This window comes from Colobus angolensis, unplaced genomic scaffold (genome assembly GCF_000951035.1).
Source record: "Colobus angolensis palliatus isolate OR3802 unplaced genomic scaffold, Cang.pa_1.0 Scaffold81, whole genome shotgun sequence".
Lineage (NCBI taxonomy): Eukaryota > Metazoa > Chordata > Mammalia > Primates > Cercopithecidae > Colobus > Colobus angolensis.
The window spans coordinates 144,354-170,113 of NW_012121932.1; the positions used below are offsets into that span (position 1 = coordinate 144,354).

At 38.9% G+C, this 25,760-nt stretch overlaps 1 protein-coding gene across 5 annotated transcripts; it reads right to left on the reverse strand.

Annotated features, from left to right (window-relative positions):
- Positions 1-96: 96 nt before the first annotated feature.
- ANGEL2 (angel homolog 2 (Drosophila)) lies at positions 97-23,870 on the reverse strand. Of its 5 annotated transcripts, none has more exons than XM_011929401.1 (9): positions 23,607-23,870; positions 18,927-19,177; positions 15,946-16,202; positions 14,872-14,941; positions 12,705-13,126; positions 8,435-8,561; positions 7,967-8,024; positions 4,803-4,966; positions 97-3,084 (listed from the first exon to the last, which is right to left on the reverse strand). In XM_011929401.1, the coding sequence occupies exons 2-9, from the start codon at positions 18,931-18,933 to the stop codon at positions 2,933-2,935; spliced, it is 1,257 nt and encodes a 418-aa protein (XP_011784791.1). In that variant the 5' UTR covers positions 18,934-19,177; positions 23,607-23,870; the 3' UTR covers positions 97-2,932. The 5 variants fall into 5 exon arrangements, with proteins under 5 accessions (XP_011784791.1, XP_011784789.1, XP_011784790.1 ...); XM_011929399.1 differs by lacking the exon at positions 18,927-19,177 and adding an exon at positions 21,112-21,437; XM_011929400.1 differs by lacking the exon at positions 23,607-23,870 and adding an exon at positions 23,143-23,501.
- Positions 23,871-25,760: the final 1,890 nt, after the last annotated feature.

Genomic DNA, 25,760 nt, shown 5'->3' on the forward strand with positions numbered 1-25,760 from the left:
AAAATGGCTGAAAAGAGCAATGAAATAGTTTAGTAAAGACGACAGGACAGCTTATACATCTCAGTATACCTACCACAAAACCTTTAGGCACAGAAGTACGAGTATAATAGTTTATTACATAACTTACAGGTACAAAGTGCAAATGACTTGACGCCTCTCTTTCCCCAATCCCTTGAACTCTCTGGATCTCAAACTTTTTTTAGGAAAGCAAATGGTTAAAAGCAGACAGTAACTGAATTACAAATAAAGACAAGATTTCAAACATGCATATTATCTTGATAACAAAATGTACAGTAAAACCAAAATTTCATTACTCCACAGTTTACCTTTCCACTTAAAACTTGTATAGTATAACACTTGAGACTGAGAGATTTGGTTTCAGGCATTAGCCAGATTTAATTGCTTTTGGCAGGTAAGTAGAGGCTCCAGCAGAGTTACCAACTATTCTGGTCAACAAAAGTAAAGACAAGTGGATAATTATTTTTAGTGGAGCTTTAAAAACCTGTGAGAAGCTCACATTGACTTTTTGGCCTCCAGTCCACAAAATAATACTTCATTTGATAAGCTAAAGTAGGGAGCAATTTTATGGATTAACTCTATCAAAGTGAAGCACATGAAAAATGGGCCAGAATATATTAATCAGGATATAAAAAGTTTTCACAGAGGTTTTCAGGGATGTTCGTTTGTTAACAATGACCTATATGTAATAATGTTATTTGTTAATAAATTCACACAATACAAGGCAGTAATTAACTAATGAATTTTCATTTTTCTTTCCCCAATACTAAAAAGGGATAATTATACCATCATTATAATTTGATAATGTCTGTATCTGCTAATTAGGGCACATAATATTCTGCAAACTACTACTATAAAATGTGGGAAATGCTGGAACTATAGTTAATACTGTAATTAAAATCCCCCCAAAGGCCAGGCGTGGTGGCTCATGCCTGTACTCACAGCACTTTGGGAGCCTGAGGAGGGTGGATCACCCCTGAGGTCAGGAGTTCGAGACCAGCCTGGCCAACATGGCGAAACTCCATCTCTACTAAAAATACAAAAATTAGCTGGTCGTGGTGGTGCACACCTGTAATCCCAGCTACTTGGGAGGCTGAGGCAGGAGAATTGCTTGAACCCAGGAGGTGGAGGTTGCAGTGAGCCAAGATCGCGCCACTGCACTCCAGCTTGGGCGACAGCGTGAGATGCCGTCGAAAAAACAAAAACTCCCCAAAGTGAGAAATTAAATATTTAAACATATTCAATTACAATTTTTACTAGATAAATCTTATAATCCACATGCCTTCTTTGAGGCTTTCATCTGTTTTTTTAAAAATAATTATAGCAAATGCTTTAGTACAAAGACTTAGTCCAAGACTATTATTATTTTCCAATTTAAGGTGAAGCATTCTATTAATAAAACTCACTGTAAAAACATTTATAATTCAGTGTAAAATTACTACTTAGTAAAAATGCATGTAATTCCTTGTTCCTACCGTCTACAAAAAAGGAAATTGCCACTTTTTATGTTTTAAAATCGATGCAAACACTTTCATATAGGATTTATTAAACCTACTCATAACCACTTCATAGAAAGTGTCAGCACCATCTCATACTGGTGCATCACTGTAAAAGAAAACATTTTAGAAACAAAACCACTAAAACCAACAGTTTAATGACTATTTACAGAGTATTAGGACTCCAAGTTAATATCTTCCCACTAGAGTTTTACAGGCTTCCTCATATTTCTGAGGCATAACAAAAACAATTTTATAGCTGCCATTTTGTTCCAAAGACAAATTTCCTAATAAAATAAATTTCTACAGAACTGGTTCAGTAAAATAAAATCTCTCCCCTAACTCAGAGAGCTTAAAACTGAATTTTTTAAAAATGCTGCCAGCTGCAGTGGTTCACGCCTGTAATCCCAGCACTTTGAGAGGCTGAGGTGGGCGGATCACCTGAGCTCGGGAGTTTGAGACCAGCCTAACCAACATGGAGAAACCTCGTCTCTACTAAAAATACAAAATAAGCCAGGAGTGGTGGCGCATGCCTGTAATCCCAGCTACTTGGGAGGCTGAGGCAGGAGACCCGCTTGAGCCCAGGAGGCAGAGGTTGCAGTGAGCAGACATCGCACCATTGCACTCCAGCCTGGACAACAAGAGTGAAACTCCATCTCAAAAAAAAATAAAAATAAATTAAAAATAAATAAATAAAAATGCTAGAGAAACAAAGGTATATCCCCAGTCTCTGCCTCTATTAAGCCCACCTCTGTCTGTTCCAGGGTGAAAGAGTGAGCTTTACACGTTATGCTGACTTACATTTCCCAAACATTTCCCCAACACGATGCAGGCATATTACATGGCTCAGGACAGTAATATGATGGATTAAGCATTCTGTACAACTTAAAAAGCATTATCAAACCCCTTCAAAAACAAACTAAACAATGGCTGGTTGGATACCTGTGAATGACCCAAGGATTTCTAAGATAAATTATTTAGAACTCAATAGAGGGGTCTCCTAATGAAATCAAGCCTTCTGGAAAGAAACCACTTATAGTTTGCAAGAACTGAAAAGGTATTTTGGATCCACTACAGAGCTCACCAAAATTTATGAAATGAAATTTTTTACAAGCAGACAAAGGAAGATGCATTATATTTTAAAATCACTGTCAATTTTACTAGGATTTAGAATACAAAACCTTTACATCTCTTTTACAATAAAGAGTATTTAGATCTCATTTGTCAGAAAAATATTTTTCATTATTAACAAAATTGTTATAAAGTTGTTTCTTCTGATACAGAGTTTCAAAGCATCTAACATAACCTCCTCAGAAACTCCACAGTGCAAAAATAAACAACATGCATACACTTAAGAACTTTACATTCTTTGAAAAACAATACAAATTGGAAAGAAAATTAGTATGTGATCAAAGAAGTCAGAGCTCAAGTCTGAACTTTGCCAATAAAGGCAGATGATCTGAAGAGTTATTTTCATTTGGAAGTCCATTAACAGTCCGTAAGTCTTGTTCTGTAAGAAGTGACAGTCTAGCTAGAAGTTTCAAGCCACCAACCAAAGCAACTTCAGCTCCTAAAGAAGCACATACATATTCAGTAAAACTGTCAACAGGTTATTGTAAATTAATCATACAAGTCTTTTCTCCAAACACATACAGAACTTGAGGCCCCTCCAGAAGACTAAAAACTATGAAACAGTTTTTAGAATATTTAAGCTTTATTGAGTTATAACCTAATTGTAATTACCAAACACACAGCAGTTTGAGATACTGTTTCTATTTCCAGCTCTGTAACTGTAAGCAATCTTTAGAAGAAAATATAAATGTAATACTTAAGAATGTTAAGAGTAATTTGTGATTGACAACTACATAAGAAACTCATCCAGCAACCATTCTGTAGTTGCATAAAGCCAGAGACACCGGGCCACAGCCCTGCAGAAGTTTGTAAGGTGAATGGAGAATAAATTAGTATAACTCAGTCCCAGAGAGTCAGCACCCACAGAAGTAGAGTAAATGATGACCCGCTCTTATCGTTAAGAAATTTGAAATGCTGATCGGTAACACTCTCCCGCCACCTAGTGAACTTCTGTCAGCATGACAACTATGAAAACCTTACTATAAATTCAAAGCAGCAGGCATATTTTGTAGAGTAGATCTAGTGGCAGGGGTAAGTCATCTCCTGAGTGTTACTAATAAGGTTATTCCCAGAAGAAAGGAGGGGGGAACAAACAGAGGGGAAAAGGGTAAAGAACAAGAAGCATTAAAAAAAAAATGGAAGAGAAAAATATGAAAAAATCAGAAAAGAAAAAGCTGCCCACATTCCAAAGTTTTCTTAATATTTTTGTACTTCCAGTAATCTTAAACTGCATTTTCTTCTCCACTTTAAATCCTTTGGCTAATGTTTAAAACCTGATTTTCATTGAAGCGCACAAAGAAAACTTTTATCACCTTCACTTTTTGAAAACATCTAGTAATAATACAGACTTCTGACCGAATGTGGAGGCTCATGCCCGTAATCCAAGCCACTTTGGGAGGCTGAGATGGGCAGGTTGCTTGAACCCAGGAGTTCAAGACCAGCCTGGGCAACATGGTGAAACCCTGTCTCTACAAAAATTACAAAAATTAGGCAGGCATGGTGGCTCGTACCTGTAGTCTTAGCTACTCGGGAAGCTGAGGTGGGAAGGTCACTTAAACCCAGGAGGCAGAGGTTGCAGTAAGCTGAGAATCACGCCACTGCACTCTAGCCTGGGTAACAGAGTGAGACTTTGTCTCAAAAAAAAAAAAAAGTGTATATATATATATATACATACTTTTCCTCTTCAGAAAAATCCAGTATTCCAGAGTCAACATGACAGCATAAGCTGTGTTGCTGGCAGCGTAACTATGGTCCTCCAATGAAGGCAGCATGCCTCCGTAAAATTTAAGCACAAAACTATGATGACCATTAACAACATACTCAGTTCCTGTCACAGGAAAAACAGTAAATTTATGGCAAGTAAAAAGAAAGGGCAATATGAAAGACCTATAACTCAGAGGCTGACTGGAACTGCAGGGTAGGACTGATAATGTCATTCTTGGGTAATAATTTGCTTGGATGTGTTTTATTGCCTCCCTCATATGCAAGTAATCAACTGATTTATTCAAATATATTACCAATCTGTCTATTTCGAAATATTTTTACCTTCTAGATCTAGAACTTCAACTGTATGTTTAGAGAGCTTTCTTAACTTTAACCTTGAGGTTTTAGCTACTGTGCTCTCTAGCAGAATTTAGGATTACATGCATTCCTTACCTGGGTGCCCAGCAACATCTTCCTTTTCTGCAGAGTAGAAAATATAATCCACAGTTATGGCACTTCGGGAATGACAGGTGGTCACTTCTGGAATTCCAGTGTCAGGAAAGTAATGTGAATAAACAGATGACAAGCTGAAATGGTGCTGTAAATTTGAAGATAATCTAAATAGAAAAGAAAAAGTGTTTAGTATTCAAGTTTTTTGTAACTTCAAGAATTCCTCCTATCTGAAGTTCTTTTTCATTTAATTTCTAGATTAAGACCAGGCATTAAGACAAGCTTTATTTAAATAGACCATATCATAATTTAGTATTAATTTACTTATGCAGTGATATCTAAAACCCATCAATAAAACCATCATAAATGTGGCTTTTAAAAAAGCTCTATAATTAACATACTAATATGTTCATTATTTATAACATGTGTGAATGCCTCCACTTACTAAAGAACATGTATTCTAAAACAACTTACAAGTTTTATTGTGTTTTTAAGAAAGAGAATCAAGGGGGTCTTCAGGAACACTATTTGGAATCCCCTAGACTTCTGATGACAGAGAGGCCATATTCTAATTTTTCTTGCTATGACATATGAGATAATTTTGTACTGCATCTTAAAACAGCTGCTCTAATGATTTATTACATTTGCCCCATGCACAAATATAATGCATGTAATGTTATGAGTAAAAGGTTTAAAGATAATTTTCTAGTGATACTTTATGAATCATAAGGATCTTTTACGCCTTGAAGGAAAATAAAATTTTAAAAAACTTATCCAACAAACATTTACCAAACACCTTCTAAGTTCTAGGCACTATCTCAGGCGCTGAGAATATGTAGATGAAGATGTTTCCCTTGCTTTTAAAGTGTTCATCTGCCAGGAACAAAGGTAAATCCTTAAAAATGCCCTCTAAGTTTTAGCAACTTTTTATGTCTAAGGATTTATAATATTAAACACAAATAGGGCCGGGCGCGGTGGCTCACACCTGTAATCCCAGCACTTTGGGAAGCCAAGGCAGGAAGACTGCTTGAGCTCAGGAGCACGAGACCAGCCTGGGCAACACAGTGAGACCTCATCTCTACAAAAGAAAAAAAAAACTAAGAAAATTAGCTGCACATGGTGGCCCATGCCTGTGGTCTCAGCTACTTGGGAGACTAAAGTAGGAGAATTGCTTGAGCCCAGGAGGTAGAGGCTGCAGTGAGCCAAGATCATGTCACTGCACTCTAGCGTGGATGACAGTGAGATTGACTCTTAAATAAAAATAATAAATAAAAATAGGTCTTCTGCAAACTGTTATTTTACTATCAATTTTTCAGTTTACAGATATAAGCTATGCATATAAACACTCTGTATTTACATATAGATACTAAAAAGTATCTTTTTTTTTTTTTTTTTATGAGACAGAGTCTTGCTCTGTCACCCAGGCTGGAGTGCAGTGACGCGATCTCAGCTCACTGCAACCTCCGCCTCCCAGGTTCACACCATTCTCCTGCCTCAGCTTCCTGAGTAGCTGGGACTACAGGCGCCTGTCACCACAACCGGCTAATTTTTGTATTTTCAGTAGAGATGCGGTTTCACCATGTTAGCCAGGATGGTCTCGATCTCCTGACCTCATGATCCGCCTGCCTTGGCCTCCCAAAGTGCTGGGATTAAAGGTATGAGCCACTGCGCCTGGCCTCTTTTTTTCTTTTAATTTTTAGATAGACACCAAGGGCAAGTAAAGTATCTGTTTTATTTTTTAATATTATTATTATTTTGAGATGGAGTCTTGCTTTGTCGCCCAGGCTGGAATGCAGTGGCGTGATCTTGGCTCACTGCAACCTCTACCCCTCTGGTTCAAGCAATTCTCTGCCTCGGCCTCCCTGGGATTACAGGTGCCTGCCACCACGCCTGGCTAATTTTTTGTATTTTTAATGGAGATGGGGTTTCACCATCTTGGCCATACTGCTCTTGAACTCCTGACCTCATGATCCACCCATCTCAGCCTCCCAAAGTGCTGGGATTACAGGTATGAGCCTGGCCAGAATGTTTTTTTTTTTCTTTTTTTTTTAAATAGAAGCAGGGTCTGTCTTGCCCAGGCTGGTTTCAGACTCCTGGACTCAAGCAATCCTCCTGCCCTGACCTCCCAAAGTGCTGAGATTATAGGCATGAGCCAACACGCCCAGCCAGTATCTTTTTTCATATCCTATATTGTTATAAAAAGATTTAAGGATTACTCAAAACTAAGTACTTGTTAGATCAGCCTCCTTACTAATCTTATTCAAAGAAGTTTTTACTCTATTGAAAGGTTTAATCATTAATTTTTAAATATTCATTTAAAATTTTTTTTAAAAAATTGCTTCTATTCTTACTAGTTCTTATTTATGTAGTAATATTTTCTCAAAACAAGGTATACAAAATAAAGATTGAGAGGCAGATAAAATGAATGAGAATTTGTTCCTAAATGTTAAAACAAAAACCTATAAAATAGCCACAATATAAAACAATCAAGATATTTCAAGAATCTCCCCAAGATTTAAGTCTCTGTCCTGTTTTATTAACTTGTATCCATTTCTCAACCATAGCCCCAAATATTCCTATTTCTTTAATGAAGAATCCCAGCATCTTTACCCCTCTGACAATCTTTTCCTACAGTTCAAGAGATAAATTTAAATGATCATCTTTTCAACTGGCATATTCATTTTTGGATCGATTCTCTTATAGACGGTTTTGAGATTTAGTAAACCAAAGACAACTAAAGATCCTCTTAATATCTGAGAGATATGTTTCTGTGATCTTGACCTTTGTTTAAGTATGTGAATTTCAAAGAGTACTTGAGCTGGTCCAGCTCCACAGACAAGCTGTTTCCCTTCCTAACACTACCTAGGCACTTAACTATGTTTCAAACCTTGTGCTTTATATGCTTTGTCTCATCTAATCCTCACAACAACCCGAACTACAGACAAAGAAACTGAACCTCAGAGATGCTAAGTTTCTTGCTTAAAATTATTCAGCTAAAACACAGCAGAGTCAGGACTAGAACTCAGGCCTATTTAACTTAAGGGCCGACACTCTTCACCAGCACGGAATATTATCACCTTAATTTTTTTATCCAAGTGATTTTTGAGAAATGAGTTTTTTATTCAATTAAAGTTAGCAAATGTCTCCTTTTACTTTCCAGAACTCACTTTTCAGCTGTCACTAGGACCTCTGTTTGCTTCAGTTGTGTTTGTGTCAGGTCACTGTCTGTAAGAATAGAGGAAAATATATTAATTTTATTAATATAGTTTTGTTCTAGTTTGCCTTAATACCATCATCTTACTCCAGAAATAATATTTAAGACTTATCTAGGTTAGAAAGATGTCTAGTTACATGTTTCATTCTGGAATCTATATATTTTGATGGCCTCCAGAATTAGGAAAAATAAAAAAATGCAAACAATTCCAAAGCAACATGCAAGTAAATCATGCACAGATAATTCTGGAAGTTCAACTTTAAAATGGTAAATTTAGAGATCTTAAGAAAAAGAGTAACTATATATTTATATATATGAATATTCATCCCTAGGATTTTATCTTTTTAAAAACTTAAGTTTTATGTCTTCAAAGGGAACATGATTACCCAGCAGACTGCCAAAATGTATTACAAACACTTACCTGTCTTTTCTACTTTTGGTACCTGCTGTACCTCATACACACAGTTCTGTGAGATACCTAGGTTTGGGGGCCAAATTGGAATAGATAAAATTCTTTGTCCCCGTGAAGACTGTTCCTGGCCAGATACCTAAACAAAATTTCAACAGGTATCTTAAGTGAAAATATTTTAAAGAGTTTATGAATTGAAAAGTTTATGTCTTAAATAAAAGGTAATCCAAAAGTGGTAAATTATTACCCTTTATTCATTATATTAAGTGATTCTTTGGCCTTATAAAATCTTCTTTTCTTCAAATACAATTCAGAAAGCACTTATCATTTACATAAAAATGACAATCTTTTTCCCATACATGTTTTTCTTTAATTTGGACATACAAATGATCTATCACTTTGGACTAATACTACTCATCCTTTTTTACTACCTGCAATATAGCTCCTATTATATCAAATACAGGCATGCTCAGAGATACCGCAGGTTTGGTTCCAGGCCGCCACAATAAAGTGAGTATCTCAATAAAGCAAGTCACATAATTTTTTCAGTTTCCCAGTGCATATAAATTGTGTTTATACTATACTGTAGTTTATTAAGTGTGCAATAGCATTATGCCTAAGAAAATACATACCTTAATTTAAAAATACTTTATTGTTAAAATATCCTAACAATCATCTGAGCCTTCAGTGAGTCATCATCTTTTTACGGGTGGAGGGTCTTGCCTAGACAATAATGGCTGCTGGCTGATCAGCGTGATGGTTGCTTAAGGTTGGGGTTGGCTGTGGCAATTTCTTAAAAATAAGACAACAATGAAATTTGCTGCAGCCATGATGCTTCCTTTCATAAAAGATTTTTCTGTAGCACGTGATGCTGTTTGACAGCACTTTATCCATGGTAGAACTTTTTTCAAAATTGGAAACCTTGCCAATGTTTTATCAACTAAATTTATGTAACATTTAAAATCCTTTGTTGTCATTTCAGCAATGTTCACAGCATCTTCACTAGGAATAGATTGCATCTCAAGAAAATACTCTGCTCATCTATAAGAAGCAACTCCTCATCTGTTTAAGTTTTATCATGAGATTGAAACAAATCAGTTAATTCTTCAGGCTCCACTTCTAATTCTAGTAATTCTAGTTCTCTTGCTACTTCCACCACATCTACAGTTACTTCCTCCACTGAAGTCTTGAACCCCTCAAAGTCATTCATGGGGGTTGGAATCAACTTCTGCCAAACTCCTTTTAATGGTGATATTTTGACCTCCTCCCATGAATCACGAATGTTCTGAATAGCATTTAGGCTGTTGAATCCTTTCCAGGTTTTCAATTTACTTTCCCCAGATCCATCAGAGAAATCACTTCTATGGCAGCTATAGCCTATGAAATGTATTTCTTAAATAAGGAGACCCGTAGATACAAAATTACTCCTTGATTCCGGCTACAGAATGGATGCCGTGTTAGCAGGCATGAAACACTCATTTCCTTGTACATCTTCATCAGAGCTCTTGGGTCACCAGGCGCCTTGTGAATGAACAGTAATCTTTGGAAAGGAATCTGTTTTTCTGAGTAGTGGTCTCGGCAGTGTGCTTAAAATATTCTATGCCATAAACAGATGCACTGTCATCCCCAAGCTTTGTTTTTCCACTGATAGAGCAGAGGTAGAGTGGATTTAGCATAACTTTTAAGTGCCCTAGGATTTTCAGAATGGTCAATGAACGCTGACTTTAAGTAACAAGCTACATTAGCTCCTAACAAAAGAGCCTGTCCTTTGAAACCAGGCAATGACTTCTTCTTTCTAGCTATGAAAAGTCCTACATGGCATCTTCTTGCAACAGAAAGTGGTTTCATCCACATTAAAAATCTATTGTTGGCCGGGTGCAGTGGCTCACACCTGTAATCCCAACACTTTGGGGGACTGAGGCAGGAGGACTGCTTGAGCCCAGGAGTTCGAGACCAGCCTGGGCAACATGGTGAAACTCCATCTCTACCAAAAAATATTAAAAAATTAGCCCAGCATGGAGGCATGCACCTGTGTAATCCCAGCTACTTGGGAGGCTGAAGCAGAATCGCTTGAACCCAGGAGGTGGAGGTTGCAGTGAACCGAGATTGTGTCATTGCACTCCAGCCTGGGCAATAGTGTGAGACTCTCTGTCTCTAAAAAAAAAAAAAAAAATCTATTATTTAGTGTAGCCACCTTCATCAATGATCTTAGCTAGATCTTCTGGATAACCTACTGTAGCTTCTACATCAGCAGCACTTGTTGTTTTACCTGCACTTTTATGTTATGGAGATGGCTTCATTCCTTAAACCTCGCACATTAAACTCTGTTAACTTCCAACTTCTCTTCTGCAGCTTCCTTATCCCTCTCAGCCTTCATAAAATTGAAGACACTTAGTGCCTTGCTCAGGATTAGGCTTTGACTCAAGGGAATGCTGTGGCTGGTTTGATCTTCTATCCAGACCACTCAAGCTTTCTCCATATCAGCAATAAGGCTGTTTTGCTTTCTTATTATGCCTTCATACACTGGAGTAGCACTTCTAATTTCCTTCAAGAACTTTTCCTTTGCATTCACAACTTTGCTGTTTGGTGCAAGAGGCCTAGCTTTTGGCCTCTCAGCTTTCAAAATGCCTTCCTTGCTAAGCTTAATCATTTCTAGCTTTTGATTCAAAGTGAGACACGTGAGTCTTCCTTTTACTTGAACACTTAGAGAGTGCTGCAGGGCTATTACTTGGCCTAGTTTCAATATTGCTGTGCTTCAGGGAATATAGAGGCCCAAGTAGAGGGAGAGAGATGATTAGTGGAGCAGTCAAAACACACTTATCGATTAAGTTCATCATTTTATATGGGTACAGTTCATAACACCCAAAACCATTATAACAGTAATATCGAAGATCACTAATCTGGGATCAACATAAAGATGTAATAATAATTAAAATGTCTGAGTAATGCAAGAGTTACCAAAATGTGGCAGAGACAGGAATTGAGCACATGCTATTGGAAAAATGGCACCGACAGAGCTGCTTAAGGCAGGGTTGCTACGAAACTTCAGTTTTGTAAAATGCAGTATGTTTGAAGCTCGATAAAGCAAAGCATAATAAAATGAGGTATACCTGTACTAACAGAGATTAACTTTTATAAAATTTTAAACTATCTGGGTGCGGTGGCTCATGCCTGTAATCCCAGCACTTAGGGAGGCCGAGGTGAACCTCCAGATGACCTGAGGTTGGGAGTTCGAGACCATCCTGGCTAACACTGTGAAACCCCGTCTCTACTAAACATACAAAAAATTAGCCAGGTGTGGTGGCGTACGCCTGTAGTCCCAGCTACTCGGGAGGCTGAGGCAGCAGAATTGCTTGAAACTGGGAGGCGGAGGTTGCAGTGAGCCAAGATCACACCTTTGTACTCCAGCCTGGCAAAAGAGCAACACTCCGTCCATCTCAAAAAATAATAATAAATAAATAAAAAATTTTAAACTATCACTGAAAACTCTAGTGGTGAAGAGCTTATTTTGGTAAATATACTGAAGATCAAATGATCTAAAGTAAGGAAAGGAAAGCACAATAAAAATAATTACATGAGCTAAATTGTGCTAAGCTAAAGAAAATATTTATTATTATACAAAGGAAACTTATATAATAAATGTTGAATTACTATTTTGCCCACATCCAGGTTTCCAAATTCTATCCTGCCACCTTGTGTTACTTATTTGTGAAGTATCCATGTCTGTCAACACTTTTTTTTTTTTGCTGCCTGTTAATTCCTCCAAGCAGTATGTTGCTACAGACAGATGAAAGACATGAAAATCAACCAAATGAAAATAATTATTTATTAGATGTGGCTGGGCACAGTGGCTCACGCCTGTAATCCCAGCACTTTGGGAGGCCGAAGCGGGTGGATCACGAGGTAAGGAGTTCGAGACCAGCCTGGTCAACAAGCTGAAACCCTGTCTCTACTAAAAATACAAAAATTAGCCAGGTGTGGTGGCGCACACCTGTAATCCCAGCTACTCAGCAGGCTGAGGCAGGAGAATCACTTGAACCTGGGAGGCGGAACTTGCAGTGAGCTGAGATCATGACACTGCACTCCAGTCTCCAGCATGGGCAACAGAGGGAGACTCCATCACAAAAAAAATAAAAAATAAGAAGTCATGGAAAATCAGTTTGATAAAGTGAGGGTACTGGATCATCCAGGGTTTTTAAACAGCCATGTAATAACTATCTTCACATTATCATGAGTGGAGCAACTATGTCCACTTCCTACTAACAATGGAGCAAGCACTTACCTTTCCTATGGGAAGTCCTTCATAATTCAATTTTCCTTCCTTTATGAAACTATATAGTGGAGAACCAGGAACAGAATTAAAGTCACCACACATAACAATAGGGCAGAAGCTGCCATCTTTCTGGTGGGCAACACTGGAAATCTCTGCCAGTAGCATTGCCAATTGGGTCAGCTTAATATCACCTCGCCTTGGATTATACAACAGATGGGTATTTGCTACACAGATCGCAGGAGAGGCAGCACATGCAATTTTGGGTTGCAAGAGTAAAACTAATCCAACATTGTCTCTGTCCAACAGAGAAATATCAGGGCGGAAGAATTCCACTGGGTTCACTGACAAGAGTGAAAACTTGGAATGCTTGAAGCAAATAGCACAGCCATCAGGTTTCCTTCCTGTCCGCATCTTATATTCACAGTGATAACCTATAAGAAACAAATGAATTTAAAACAAATGACTGCTTGTATATATTTGTCAAAACACAGCTCACCTGATACTTCTGAACAATGTTTACCAAACTGTATTCTGCAAACCATTAGTAATGTAGGATGTCAATAAACATTGGAATAAAAAATGTTTGACACTGGGTCTATTAGTAATGTAGGATGTCAATAAACATTGGAATAAAAAACGTTTGACACTGGGTCTAACAGGCCTCTTTATATGCAGACTTCAGCCCTTGATATGCTAATGTGTATTATCAGTCTCCCATTGCCATCCTAGTAAAACTTGGTCATGGCAATAACAGTAAAGCCTTTCAATAATCTATTCTCACACTCTCTCCACCCTATATTCCTGATCTTTTTGCTTATAACTCCTTCCCCCTCACTTCATTCCAACCTCACTGGCCTCCTCACTTGCCTTAACACACTCCAACCTCAGGGACTTTCCCTTGCTATTTCTGTTGCCTAGAATGTTCTAGGCATAGCTTATTCCTTCACCTCCTTCAAATATTTGTTCAAATGTCACCTTGTCTGATCATTTTGTTTAAAACTGAAAACTCTCCATTCCACTTTCTTTTCTCCAGAAAACTATCATTACTTAATATGCTATTTACTCATTTATTTGGTTAGCCTTTCTCCACCAGAAGGTACACTCCAGATGAGGGAGAAATTTTTTACATCTTTTTTGCCCAGTGCTATATCCTCACTCCCTAGAACAGTGCATGGTATATAGTAGACACTCAAAAAAAAATTGCTGAATGAAGGCCGGGCGCGGTGGCTCACGCCTATAATCCCAGCACTTTGGGAGGCCAAGGCGGTGGATCACGAAGTCACGAGATCAAGGCCATTCTGGCTAACACGGTGAAACCCTGTCTCTACTAAAAAAACACAAAAAATTGGCTGGGTGTGGTGGCAGGCGCCTGCAGTCCCAGCGACTAGGGAGGCTGAGGCAGGAGAACGGCATGAACCTGGGAGGTGGAGCTTGCAGTAAGCCAAGATTGCATCACTACACTCCAGCCTGGGCAACAGAGAGAGAGTGTGTCTCAAAAAAAAAAAAAAAAAATTTGCTAAATTTATGAATGCAAAGCAGGCACATTTCTCAAGTATATGGGACCACAGATAACTTGTTTCTAGAAGTGTTTCTTTATCAAACAGGTTTTTGGCATCTATCCATTAGGAAGACACTAGTAGGCACTGGTATTATAATGATGAAAGAGACAAAATGGTCCCTGACCTCATGGAGCTCAGAATCCAATAGGTCTAGAGGTGGACAGAACAACTCCTAGGAAAGGGAGTTACTAAGAGATTCTTACACATCTTTCTGTTTGAATTAAAATTATACTCCAACACAAAAGTTTCCAGAGAGTACCTCAACCTTTTCCTGACTCTTTGAAATTAATTTTTTAAAATTAAGATTTTTAGCCAAAATATGCCACACATCTTTGTTAGCAAGTTATATCTTAATGACACATGAATTTTCAAAAGTAAATTTGGCTAAGATAAAAGTTACATTGCCTTGTCTCTATAAAAAAAATTAAATAATTAGCCAGGCATGGTGGCACACATCTCTAGTCCCATCTACTCAGGAAGCTGAGATGGGAGGATTACTTGAGCCCAGGAGGTTGAGGCTGTAGTGAGCCATGATTGTGCCACTGCACTCCAGCTTGGGTGACAGACTGAGACCCTGTCTCAAAAAAGAAAAAAAAAAAAAAAGAGTTACACTGTACCCAGTGATTCCAAACTTGGCCTGATCTCTGCTCCATAATGATCTTCTTGAACTTCTTGCAAACAAAGTACCTTGGAAGAAAAAAATAGCTTGAATTAGAACACAGAGATGCAAACATGAATTTCCTGGTGCTTGTATCTTAAAATATCTAAAAGCTGGCTTCTAAAATTCCACACCTGATAATAATTGAAATAAAAGACATCCTTTTTTCTTGTTATAGATCTACCAAATTAATGTTTCCGAATTTTGATCAATCTCAAAACTCTGGCCCTCAATCACATGGAGCTCCCTTAGTACTCAAAATTATTATATCCAAAAGGAAATATTCTTAGCTTACATGTCAGGATATTTTTTCGGGTTTTAAGTGTTCATTGGTACTATCTTTCAGGTCTTAAGAGGCTGATTTCTTTGAATGCTATCAGGTAGGTGACATTTTTGCATGAATTACTGAAACTTTAAATCAAAGTTAATATTTACTAAATACTTAATATGCTGCCAGTTTCTGTCTCAAAAGTGACCCAAACTTAAAAACGTTTTGGACCCTTTTTGAAAAGTTAGATGATTATTCACACCAGCAACCACTAACAAATGCCTCTCTGAAAGTCATAACTTATTAAGACTTATTCCATCATTATTGTTAAACACCTTCCTTCCTTACCCCACAAACAAAACGGAGAAAACCATTTAGTTAATAAATGCACAAATGAAACATGTAACCCAACTTTTTCTTTTCTTTTTTTTTTTTTGAGGCAGAGTTTCACTCTTGTTGCCCAGGCTGGAGTGCAATGGCGCAATGTCAGCTCACCGCAACCTCCACCTCCTGGGTTCGAGTGACTCTCCTGCCTCAGCCTCCTGAGTAGCTGGGATTACAGGCATGTGCCACCACGCCTGGATAATTTTGTATTTTTTAGTAGAGACGGGGTTTCTCCATGTTGGTCAGGCTGGTCTCAAACTACCAACCTCAGGTGATTCGCCTGTCTCAGCCTCCCAAAGTGCTGGGATTATAGGCATGAGCCACTGTGCCCGGCCCCAACTTTTTCTTATGTGAAGAATTTCAATAATATTTTGCACTTACGTCTGCATCAAAGTGTTTAATTTCTTTCAGAATATTGGGAAACCTAAAACTCCAGTGTAATACTGGCCGCCGGCAATGTCTATAAAGGTGAGAGTTATCTTCCAGTAAATCTTGTGAAAGTATATTATAGGACATCACTGAAAAGTCAAACTTGTTCTCACTGTCTTCACATTTGGGATCAGCATTTTTGTCTCCTAGGATCTTCGTTTTTTCTTTATCATGGCTACATATATATTCCCAATTCCGCTTTATCACGCCTGTTAAAAATATATTGCACAAATATAAGGAATTAATCAAAAGCAGACCATATAGTTCCCCACATATATGTATTTTTCAGCCTCTTAAAAATTCCCATAAGCAATAAATAGAATGTTTTTCCCTAGGAAGTGGCAATATAGCACTGAATAATTAGAACTATTATCAAATTGGTAAAAATGTGGTAACACAATATACTGACTGACCAACAGGTTTAAAACAGGTTTAAAATAATCTTGCAAGTCATTCTGGAGGCTGAGAATACGTGCTTATAAAGCTAAGACTATACGGAGGTTGTGGTTTCTCACTTCTCTACACTTAAGAAGCGGCTCTGCCACAGATATGATTGACACTTTTATAACTATAACAACATATTTGTATGTCAAAGTTGGCTTTTCAATAAGATGATTTTACATTGTATTTTATTCCCTATTAGTGGGATAAGATCATCAAATGATTAACTAAGTTCCAGTAGCAACCCTTAGTTCAGAATTCTAGTTAATACATGAAAGAAGCGTATATTATGGCAATATATGGAAGAAGTTTTAGTGTTTAAAACACTAAAGTGGAACATGCAAACAAAATAAACAAAAGAAATCTTTTAAATGTACAATAAAGAAAAAGTTAAATATGACATAGCTACAGAATGCTAGTAAATGATGGCTAACCAACAAACCTAGCATGCAACAACCAGGAGTGTGTCATAGTTCATATTCTGCAAACGCATCATGCATTCTGCAAAAGTGATGAAAAGAGAATTAAAAAAATGAGACTTTGCAGTCATAGGCAGTCCCTGACTCAGAAATAACCGCGTGTGTGATGTGTGTCTGTGTATTCACCTTTGATCTTGCCTCCTACACCCTATCATTAAAGAGGCTGCTCTTATTGCCATGGAAACCATGAAGAGAAACACGGAATTTTTAGAGAATTTATGAGCTCAAAAGAAAGAGAAAACAAAAAATGGGAAGAACATGGGAAAACAGATTTGGAAATGGACTTCTAAGTATGATTAAATAATACAAAAAAATTTTAGTCCTAGAATATCTCCCTCTATCCTGCAAAGGTTTTCACTTCACTGGAATACAATGCCTAGAATTCCACCAATCAAAAATTAAATTGAAGTTAAAATATCCTATACACTTATACAGAGGGTGAAAGAAAGACTAAAAGGAAATACACCACTTTTTTTAAGAGTAGTTATCTCTGAGTGTTAGGACTGTGAAATATTTTTGCAAATCTTCTGCACAATACATTTACAATCAAAATATCACTATGCTATGTAAAAACGCCAATGAAGTAATCATTTTAAAGTATGATTAGGCCAGGAACAGTGGCTCACGCCTGTAATCTCAGCACTTTGGGAGGCTGAGGCGGGTGGATCACCTGAGGTCAGGAGTTCGAGACCAGCCTGGACAACATGGCGAAACCCTGTCTCTACTAAAAATACAAAAATTGGCCAGGTGTGGTGGCTTGCGCCTGTAATCCCAGCTACTCAGGAGGCTGAAGCGGGAGAATCGTTGTAACCCGGGAAGCAGAGGTTGCAGTGAGCCAAGATCACACAATTGCACTCCAGCCTAGGCAACAAGAGTGAGACTCCGTCTCCAAAAAAAAAAAAAAAAAAAGTCTTCAACTATGAAGAATTTTGCCTAGAGCCTGTCCTATGCCCAGGAAAGGAAACTATTCCCTATCATTCACTGAAGATAGGAATCCTACCCCCAATAGCTCAGAACTAAGGCTAATTGTACGGGCTCTGCAGAGCCACTCAGGTTTGTAACAAAACTTCTATAGGGAAAACAGAACTGATTGGCCAGGCGCAGTGGCTCACACCTGTAATCCCAGCACTTTGGGAGGCCAAGGAGGGCAGATCACAAGGTCAGCAGAGCGAGACCATCCTGGCTAACACGGTGAAACCCCGTATCTACTAAAAAGTACAAAAATTTAGCCGGGTGTGGTGGCAGGCACCTGTAGTCCCAGCTACTCGGGAAGCTGAGGCAAGAGAATGGTGTGAACCCAGGAGGCGGAGCTTGCAGTGAGCCGAGATCGCGTCACTGCACTCCAGCCTGGGCAACAGAATGAGACTTCCTCTCCAAAAAAAAAAAAAACAAAAAAACTGATCATGTGTAGAACACAATTCATTCATAAACTGGAGACTGTCTATGATGGTTTTAGCCAAATCAAAGTCTTCTTACGTATGCAAGATAGAAAGGGTTCTAGTCATGCAAACAATATATAAGCTATCATCATAGATGGAGCACTACCCTGGTGTCACTGCCATATTAAAATATGAAAATTAAGGTCTAAAAACCTTATTCATATTTCCTTATAAAACATGTACATGTAATGGCATATAAATGCATTAAGATTTTTATTGTCCTGGTCATTAAAGCTTATAACCAATTTTTTTTTGCAATTCCATTTTGTAAACAACCAGGACCATTAGATTATTTGGTTAATACAGTGGCTTTCAAACGTCTACAGCTTGTAGAACCCTTCTGTGTTACTTTTCATGTCATAGAACACCAATCCCTGGCATGCTGGGACTGGGGCTGGGATGATGGGGTGAACACACATTTTATACTGACCACATTTGCTTTTAATAAACTTACAGAAATGTGTTCAAATGTGAGGGTTCCATGGAAGACAATTTGAAAACCACTGATAGAGTGGATAGTCTCTGGCCTTCATATGCTTCACAACATAAATTCACACTACAAAAGCTTATATACCTTCCATATCAGGAGGAACAAGGTGATCACAGCAGAGAAGACAGATGAATCAAAGAAAGTAAGCAATAGGCCTGATCAGGTTTTTAGGGTGCCTAATTACAAAGTCATAATTGTATCACACAAATCCTTCAAATACCACTTTAAAGTGATAGGCAAGTTAGCAATGCTGTTTTCTTGATTGAAAAGTATTAGTGAAATATCGGAAGTCACAAATATGGCTTAACGAAGAGCATTTTCCTTATTCACAACACCTAGGAAGAATGGACATATAGAGAGTCAGGTTGTAATCAAGCTTTATCAGTAGGTAAATGTAATTCCCCATCCATAAAGGGAAAACACCACCATAATTTTCTGAGTACCTACTATGAAGCCAACAGTGTGTTAGGCACTTTGACATACAGTATCTCATTTCATTCAACAGACTTTCAAGTAGGCATTATTTTACATGAAAAAATCAAGGAGCAAAGAGGTTAAGTAAGCTGTCCAAGTTCATATAATTAGTGGTGGGGCAGAAAGGAAAGCAGGGAGTGGTTCCTCAATCAATGCTGATGAAGCTATGCCACAGCTCCATCTGAAAGCGCCCTAGATTTATAAGAGGCTAAACAAAAGAGGAGTGTGAGGATCTGATGAACAAATTATATGAGTGAAAAGCAATCTGGTATCATCATACAGCCCTAGATTTATAGATCTTAGGATTGTTCTCAGAAACCTAATTTTAATGCCTCTAAATACACCTTTCATTCATTCAAATATTTCTTGTTTATCTCCCTATGCTGTGGTTAAGTATACACACAAACAGATTTTCACTTTTGGATAGTTAAGAATTTCTACAAGTGTTTGTTTTTTCTGACTAGGTTCTTTGTAACTGTGTAGCAATAAGTTACACATTTATTTGAATATTAGCTTAGCAAAGTTGATTGGGACCCAGCTGAAGCCTGTAGACTACTTTCTGATAAACCAGAGGGAATCTGAAGAGCACTAATTCTAGCTTTGGCTTCCAGACGAGACTCACCTTGAATGTCTTCCTTCGACAAACTTATATATTAGCTCCCTAAACATTAACACCCACATAGCCTTCTCTCAAATATCTTCACAGGAATTATCTTCACTGAAAATTATGGTTCAATAAGAAAGACAATTCCAAATCCAAATTCTACCTAGACATCTCATTTATACTTTCAAGAGATGGGGCTGTGGTGGGGGCAAGACTGGCAGCACAGAGGGAGTCTAGTAAATTGTTCAGAGTAGAAAAAATATGAAAAAATAGAAGTAAATTAACACATTTTAAAAAACTGTTTCTCAAAGTGGAGTAAGATGTGGTTCCCCTTCTAAAAGATAATACTTCTGGCAAACTCTCAAGATATCTGTGGACCCCAATTTGAGAGATACAGATTTAATAAACAAAAATCTTATCCTATAAGACCATGTCTTTCATTTATGGTTGCTTCTATTTATGAGTCCTTTTGTCTTACATAAAAACGTTGGCTTAAAAATGAAAACACTAAAATTTTTTTAGATCTTTAGACTTCTAAGCATACAGCCATCAATTTCTAAGAAGTCTAAGGGCTTTTGTTTCAAAAACATTGCATTTAAAAATTATCCTTAAATAAAACTTACTTTTGTAATCTATTTCTCCTTTCTTTGCCAATCTTATTCTATCTGTAGACTCATTTCTATTTTTACAGCCAGAAGTACACAATTAGTTGAAGATAAAAATAAAGACTTCATTTAAGGAAGAATTCATTTTTTTCTTTTTTTTTTTTGAGACGGAGTCTCGCTCTGTAGCCCAGGCTGGAGTGCAGTGGCGTGATCTCAGCTCACTGCAAGCTCCGCCTCCCGGGTTCACGCCATTCTCCTGCCTTAGCCTCCTGAGTAGCTGGGACTACAGGTGCCCGCCACCACGCCCGGCTAAATTTTTGTATTTTTAGTCTAGACGGGGATTCACTGAGGTCTCGATCTCCTGACCTTGTGATCCGCCCGCCTCGGCCTCCCAAAGTGCTGGGATTACAGGCGTGAGCCACCGCGCCCGGCCAAGAATTCATTTTTTTCTAACACAAAACTACTGGCTAAAAATCAACACCAAATACCTCTAAAACCTTAGGAGGTTTAAAGGATTAGATATGAAAGTTTCAATTTAGTCTATCACTTGTATCTATTTCTACACCAAGATAAATGTCACCTTTACCTTGGTGTTTTCTTCGTTTTGATGAAGGCTCATCTCCCTCAGCGTTCATGATGTAACTAGAGAGATGAATCAAAGATGTCTGGCTCAGGTTGTCAGGTCTCCAGTTACAGTACTGGAACTGAGTTCTAGACTCAAACAAACAGGGTGGTCTCCAATTTAGTGAAAAATGCCTACTACTGAAGTATGGGTAAGGAGCTTGAGAGTAATGTCCAGGCCACCTCATACAACTAGAAATATGTCTGTTCCAGCAACACCTTTGTAGATTCTCCCACGGTGTAGTCCAGTCTCTGCCCAGACTCCTCGAGTGATGGGGAAACATGGGGTATCTAAAAGAAATAAATACACTCCTTGAGGCACCACTTTTTGTTCAGCTATAGTTTACAAAACCTAAGCCTATTTCCTCAAGGGAAAATAATGTGTAATATTTAAAATCTGACTTCTAAATCTGTGAAGGATGAAGGGGAAACCACTCATGATTTACCTATTAGCATCAATATCTCAAGACTCTCGTCCTAAAAAACCATTAATGGTATTCCGAATACTTAACACAGCATGCCTCCCAGGCTCCTAAAACACCACACACCCCTCAAAACGTACATAGTTCAACTGAGAGATGAATCAACTGTCAAAATGATATTCAGAGTAGCTTTAAAGCACCTAAAAAACTCAATGAGAAAATAAAATACACAACAAACATTATACTGAAACCGAATAAGGAACTCTTATCACACTACAATCAAAGTAAATCTCTTCTCCCACGTGGAGCAATAACAAGTTTCTGAACAGTTCTTTATACCAAGGGCAGATTTTTCCAAACACCTGTATAAGCTAGGAAAACAAAAGCCTATCCACAACTTCATAAATTCACAAAACTACTTCTCTTACTAATCAACGGGTGGATAATTTATTTTTCCATTCTTTTTTAAGCATGATTCTCCTTGGGGGCAATGAAAGAGGATGGGTATTACTTACTAAGAACGCACCAACACTCCAAACCAACAGCTTCAATTTAACCCACCATCCAAAATAATCTCCAAAGCTGCGCTAACATTTTTAATAGATATGTTGCTCTCAGGCTCTCAAGAGACACTTCAGCTTAATAAAGCACCATGTTCCTCTCACTACACTACTTTGGCAAAATGTTAAGATTCTGAAGACTTCTATTCTTTCCTCCAAAATTCTTAACAGCCACATTTCTACCACAGCATCAATAATGTGCCCTCCCATCCCTAAGGGAATTTTGTTTAAGTTGCATTTACTGTTATTTAACTTTATACGCTGTTATTTTCCTTTTAATAGCATTTAAATTTTTATTGTATATTTTTACAGTTTAAGTATTCCCTAGTTGTTCTCTAAAATCAACTTAATTGTAAATCTTTAAAGGCATAAACTGCTTTGTGATAACTCTGAAAGCCATAGGAATTTGAGCACATGGTCCACGCATTTTCTATCCTAATAAGCCACTGTATTGAAACACAATACTTGTACTACAACAGTTATTCTCTATATTTGCAGTTATTTATTCAGACTTTTTTTTCTCTTAAGATGTTAAGCTCCTTCAGGACCAGAACCGTCTTATTCATTTTAATTCCGTTCTCTTCACAAGTGCCTAGCACAGTGCCTGGCAAACAGCTGGTACTCAGGAAACACTGTTGAACTGAATTACCATCAAGTCGCAGGCCTATGGGAGTTAAAACCAAATCCCCATCACTTATGCAATAATACATGCTGTGTTTCCAAAGCGTGGTGGGTGGTACACGAGTCATTTCATAGAGTACACAGTTAAATTACTTGATTGTAATATCTAAATATTTGTTAGTTTATTAGGAAAAAACATAATCGCACATCAAATCCAAGACTGCTGACACTGCTCAGGGCGAAGCTAATGTGGGCCGCACCTACTAAAGTGCTTTTTTAAAAAACTGAGTCAATTTAAAGAAAAATATCCAGTAAATAAAACACGTGGAACAAGAACTTGGCCGTAACAGTAAGGGATGACATACAAGTGACTAAAGTTTGAGAGACACTAACACATCAACAAAAATCAAGCCCCTCCTGGGCGTGTGCCACACGCGCGCCTCCAGGGGATCAGGACCGCCGAGACCTACTGCGGAGAGGCGGCCACCCCGCCGACGCTCGGCTCCCGGGACGGTGCTGCGGAGTGTGGGGAGCAGGCCAGCGCTGCTCTGGAGGCTGGGTGGGCGGAAGCGGGCCAGGGATCCAAAGCCACTGGCGCAAGCCTGGCCAGCGGCCCATGAACTCCGCGCCAAGACCCCAGACTTCGTTGGCCCAGCGTGTCGCCGGCTGCGCGCCGGGTTTACCTATCCCTCTTGGTCTCTGGAGGCTCCTCCCGGATACACCATCGCCCAGACCCTCTTCCTCTTCCTTCCTCCCCTAGCCCGCCCCGCCCCGCCCCGGGTTAGTCCCGGACGCCCGCCCGCGCCCTCAGGCCGCCCGCCCCTCTCTCCTCCCTCCAAGTACCCAGCCCTACTGACCGTCCTCTTCCCACCACACAGTGGCCGTAGCCCTTCCTCACACAGCGCCAGGCTTCCATCTTCGCCCTCCGCGTGCGTGCAGTTCCCAGGCCCCGCGTTCCACCTCAATCTCTAAACTGATGCGGTGGCCTAAAGTACCTAGGGAACCCCATCACTCTAAGTACCGACTCCAGTCTCGGCTGCAAGGCATGCTGGGAGGTGCAGTCTCACCGCCAGCCGGCCTACTCTCCATCTTGCGCAGTGAGAGTCACTGAATGCCTTAACCCGGAATTCTGCTCAAAGAGCATGCGCAGAGCGTGGGAAGCGCGAGCAACCATTTCTGAACAGGGCAAAACACCCGACCTTCGTCTTAAAGGAACAGAATGAAATAAACTTTTTTTTTCTTTTTCTTTCTTTCTTTCTTTTTTGAGATGGAGTTTCGCTCTTGTCGCCCAGATTGTAGTGCAATGGCATGATATCGGCACATTGCAACCTCCGCCTCCCGAATTCAAGCGATTCTCCTGCCTCGGCCACCCAAAAGTAGCTGGGATTACAGGAATGAGCCACCACACCCGGCTAATTTTTGCATTTTTAGTAGAGACGGGGTTGCACCATGTTGGCCAGGCTGGTCTCGAACTCCTGACCTCAAGTGATCCACCCACCTCGGCCTCCCAAAGTGCTGGAATTACAGGAGTGAGCTACTGCGCCTTGCAGAAATAAACTTGCTTAACAGGACTGGCTGAGGAAATAACATGTACAGAGCAGTGAAAATTTTAATTGCCCAAACTGCAGATTGCCAGCTGAGGCTGAACAACGCATCCTCTGGGTGCCCATGGAACTGAGGTACCACAGAATTTTGCAATTAATTTTGCGGAAGCACAGCCATAGCTCTCACTTTAAAATGTACGTGTATGTCCTGTGTGTCCACCTTTATTAAATGTAGTATAGGACTGTAGATTGTTGGAAGACATTATTTAAGTGGAGACCCCACAGGAAACAGAAAGAAACCGAGAAAGAATAAAGTGTAGAGAGTAGAGAGGAAAAGGATACTAGAAGGCAGGAGCACCGCTTTTATAGGCTCTTTGAAACAGTGGTAGTTTCTTGGGAAGGCTTTTCTTACCCCTGGTGCTTAAAAGGAAATCAAGTGTATTTGGAAAAAACCCTTTCCTTCCGTATGTAATTGATTCTTGTTATTTGCAGTAGTTAGGTTCTGTAAAGTTGCTGGAAACACTGAATTAGTAAATACTGAATCATTGCTCCTAAGGGAAATACAGGATAAGGATCCAGTAAGCCTCTGGTCGCATTTTCATCAACTTATCAATACATAGTTTTGTTACGTGTGTGTTTCCACTTAAAGACATCTTATTTAATATATATTGTTGATTCGGTAACATTGAACTCAGTCAACAGCATTATAATTCATACCTCAACAAAGCTTATCTAACACTGCTATTTTCTCTGCAAGGCTCATGACAGCCTTCTTGTGCTTAGGAGCACTATACAGCACAATGCTTGGGGACCATTTTAAACAGCGACATCAACAAAAAGTACAAAAACGTGAAAAACATATCACTAAATGGAATGTGAAAAGGACACTTGGTCCTGATGGCTTATGCCTGTAATCCCAGCAATTTGGGAGGCCAAGGCGGCTGGATTGTTTCAGCTGGGGAGTTTAAGATCACACTGGACAACATGGCGAAACCCCGTCGCTACAAAAAGTACAAAAATTAGCCGGGTATGGTGGCTCTAGAGTTTGAGGTGAGAGGATTACTTTAGCCCGAGAGGGCGAGGCTGCAGTGAGCCAATATAGTGTCACTGCACTCCAGCCCGGACAACAAGGGACACTGTTTATGGTATAGTATGAGAGCTGAAACAAGAAGGCAGAGGATACCTTGTTCAGCCTCAGCTGGGAATGTGCACTTTGGGCAATTAAAAATTTTCCCTGCTCTGTACAAGTCCAAGAATACATGGAGGTTACAGATAAATTTTAGCAAGTAGGCAAATTTGCAAATATGGAATCCACAAATAAGGGAGAAAGACTGTATTTCTGTTTTATACTGCCCTATTTTCTAGTTGTACTCACAATTTTGTAGTTCATTAAATTAATTGACTAGTAGTTTACTGTATGTCTTGTCTCTATAGTGAGATTGTAAATAACTTCTGAGGAAAGACCAC

Bases quoted from the DNA above. Each gene is read 5' to 3' on its own strand.
- ANGEL2 (XM_011929399.1), bottom strand. From the start codon at position 23,665: ATGGAAGCCTGGCGCTGTGTGAGGAAGGGCTACGGCCACTGTGTGGTG. The intron at 21,438-23,606 runs GTCAGTAGGGCT...TATTTCTTTTAG, and splicing joins TGTGTGGTGGGAAGAGGACG to ATACCCCATGTTTCCCCATC. The intron at 13,127-14,871 runs GTACAGTGTAAC...TGTTTCTTATAG, and splicing joins GCCAAGTTTGGAATCACTGG to GTTATCACTGTGAATATAAG.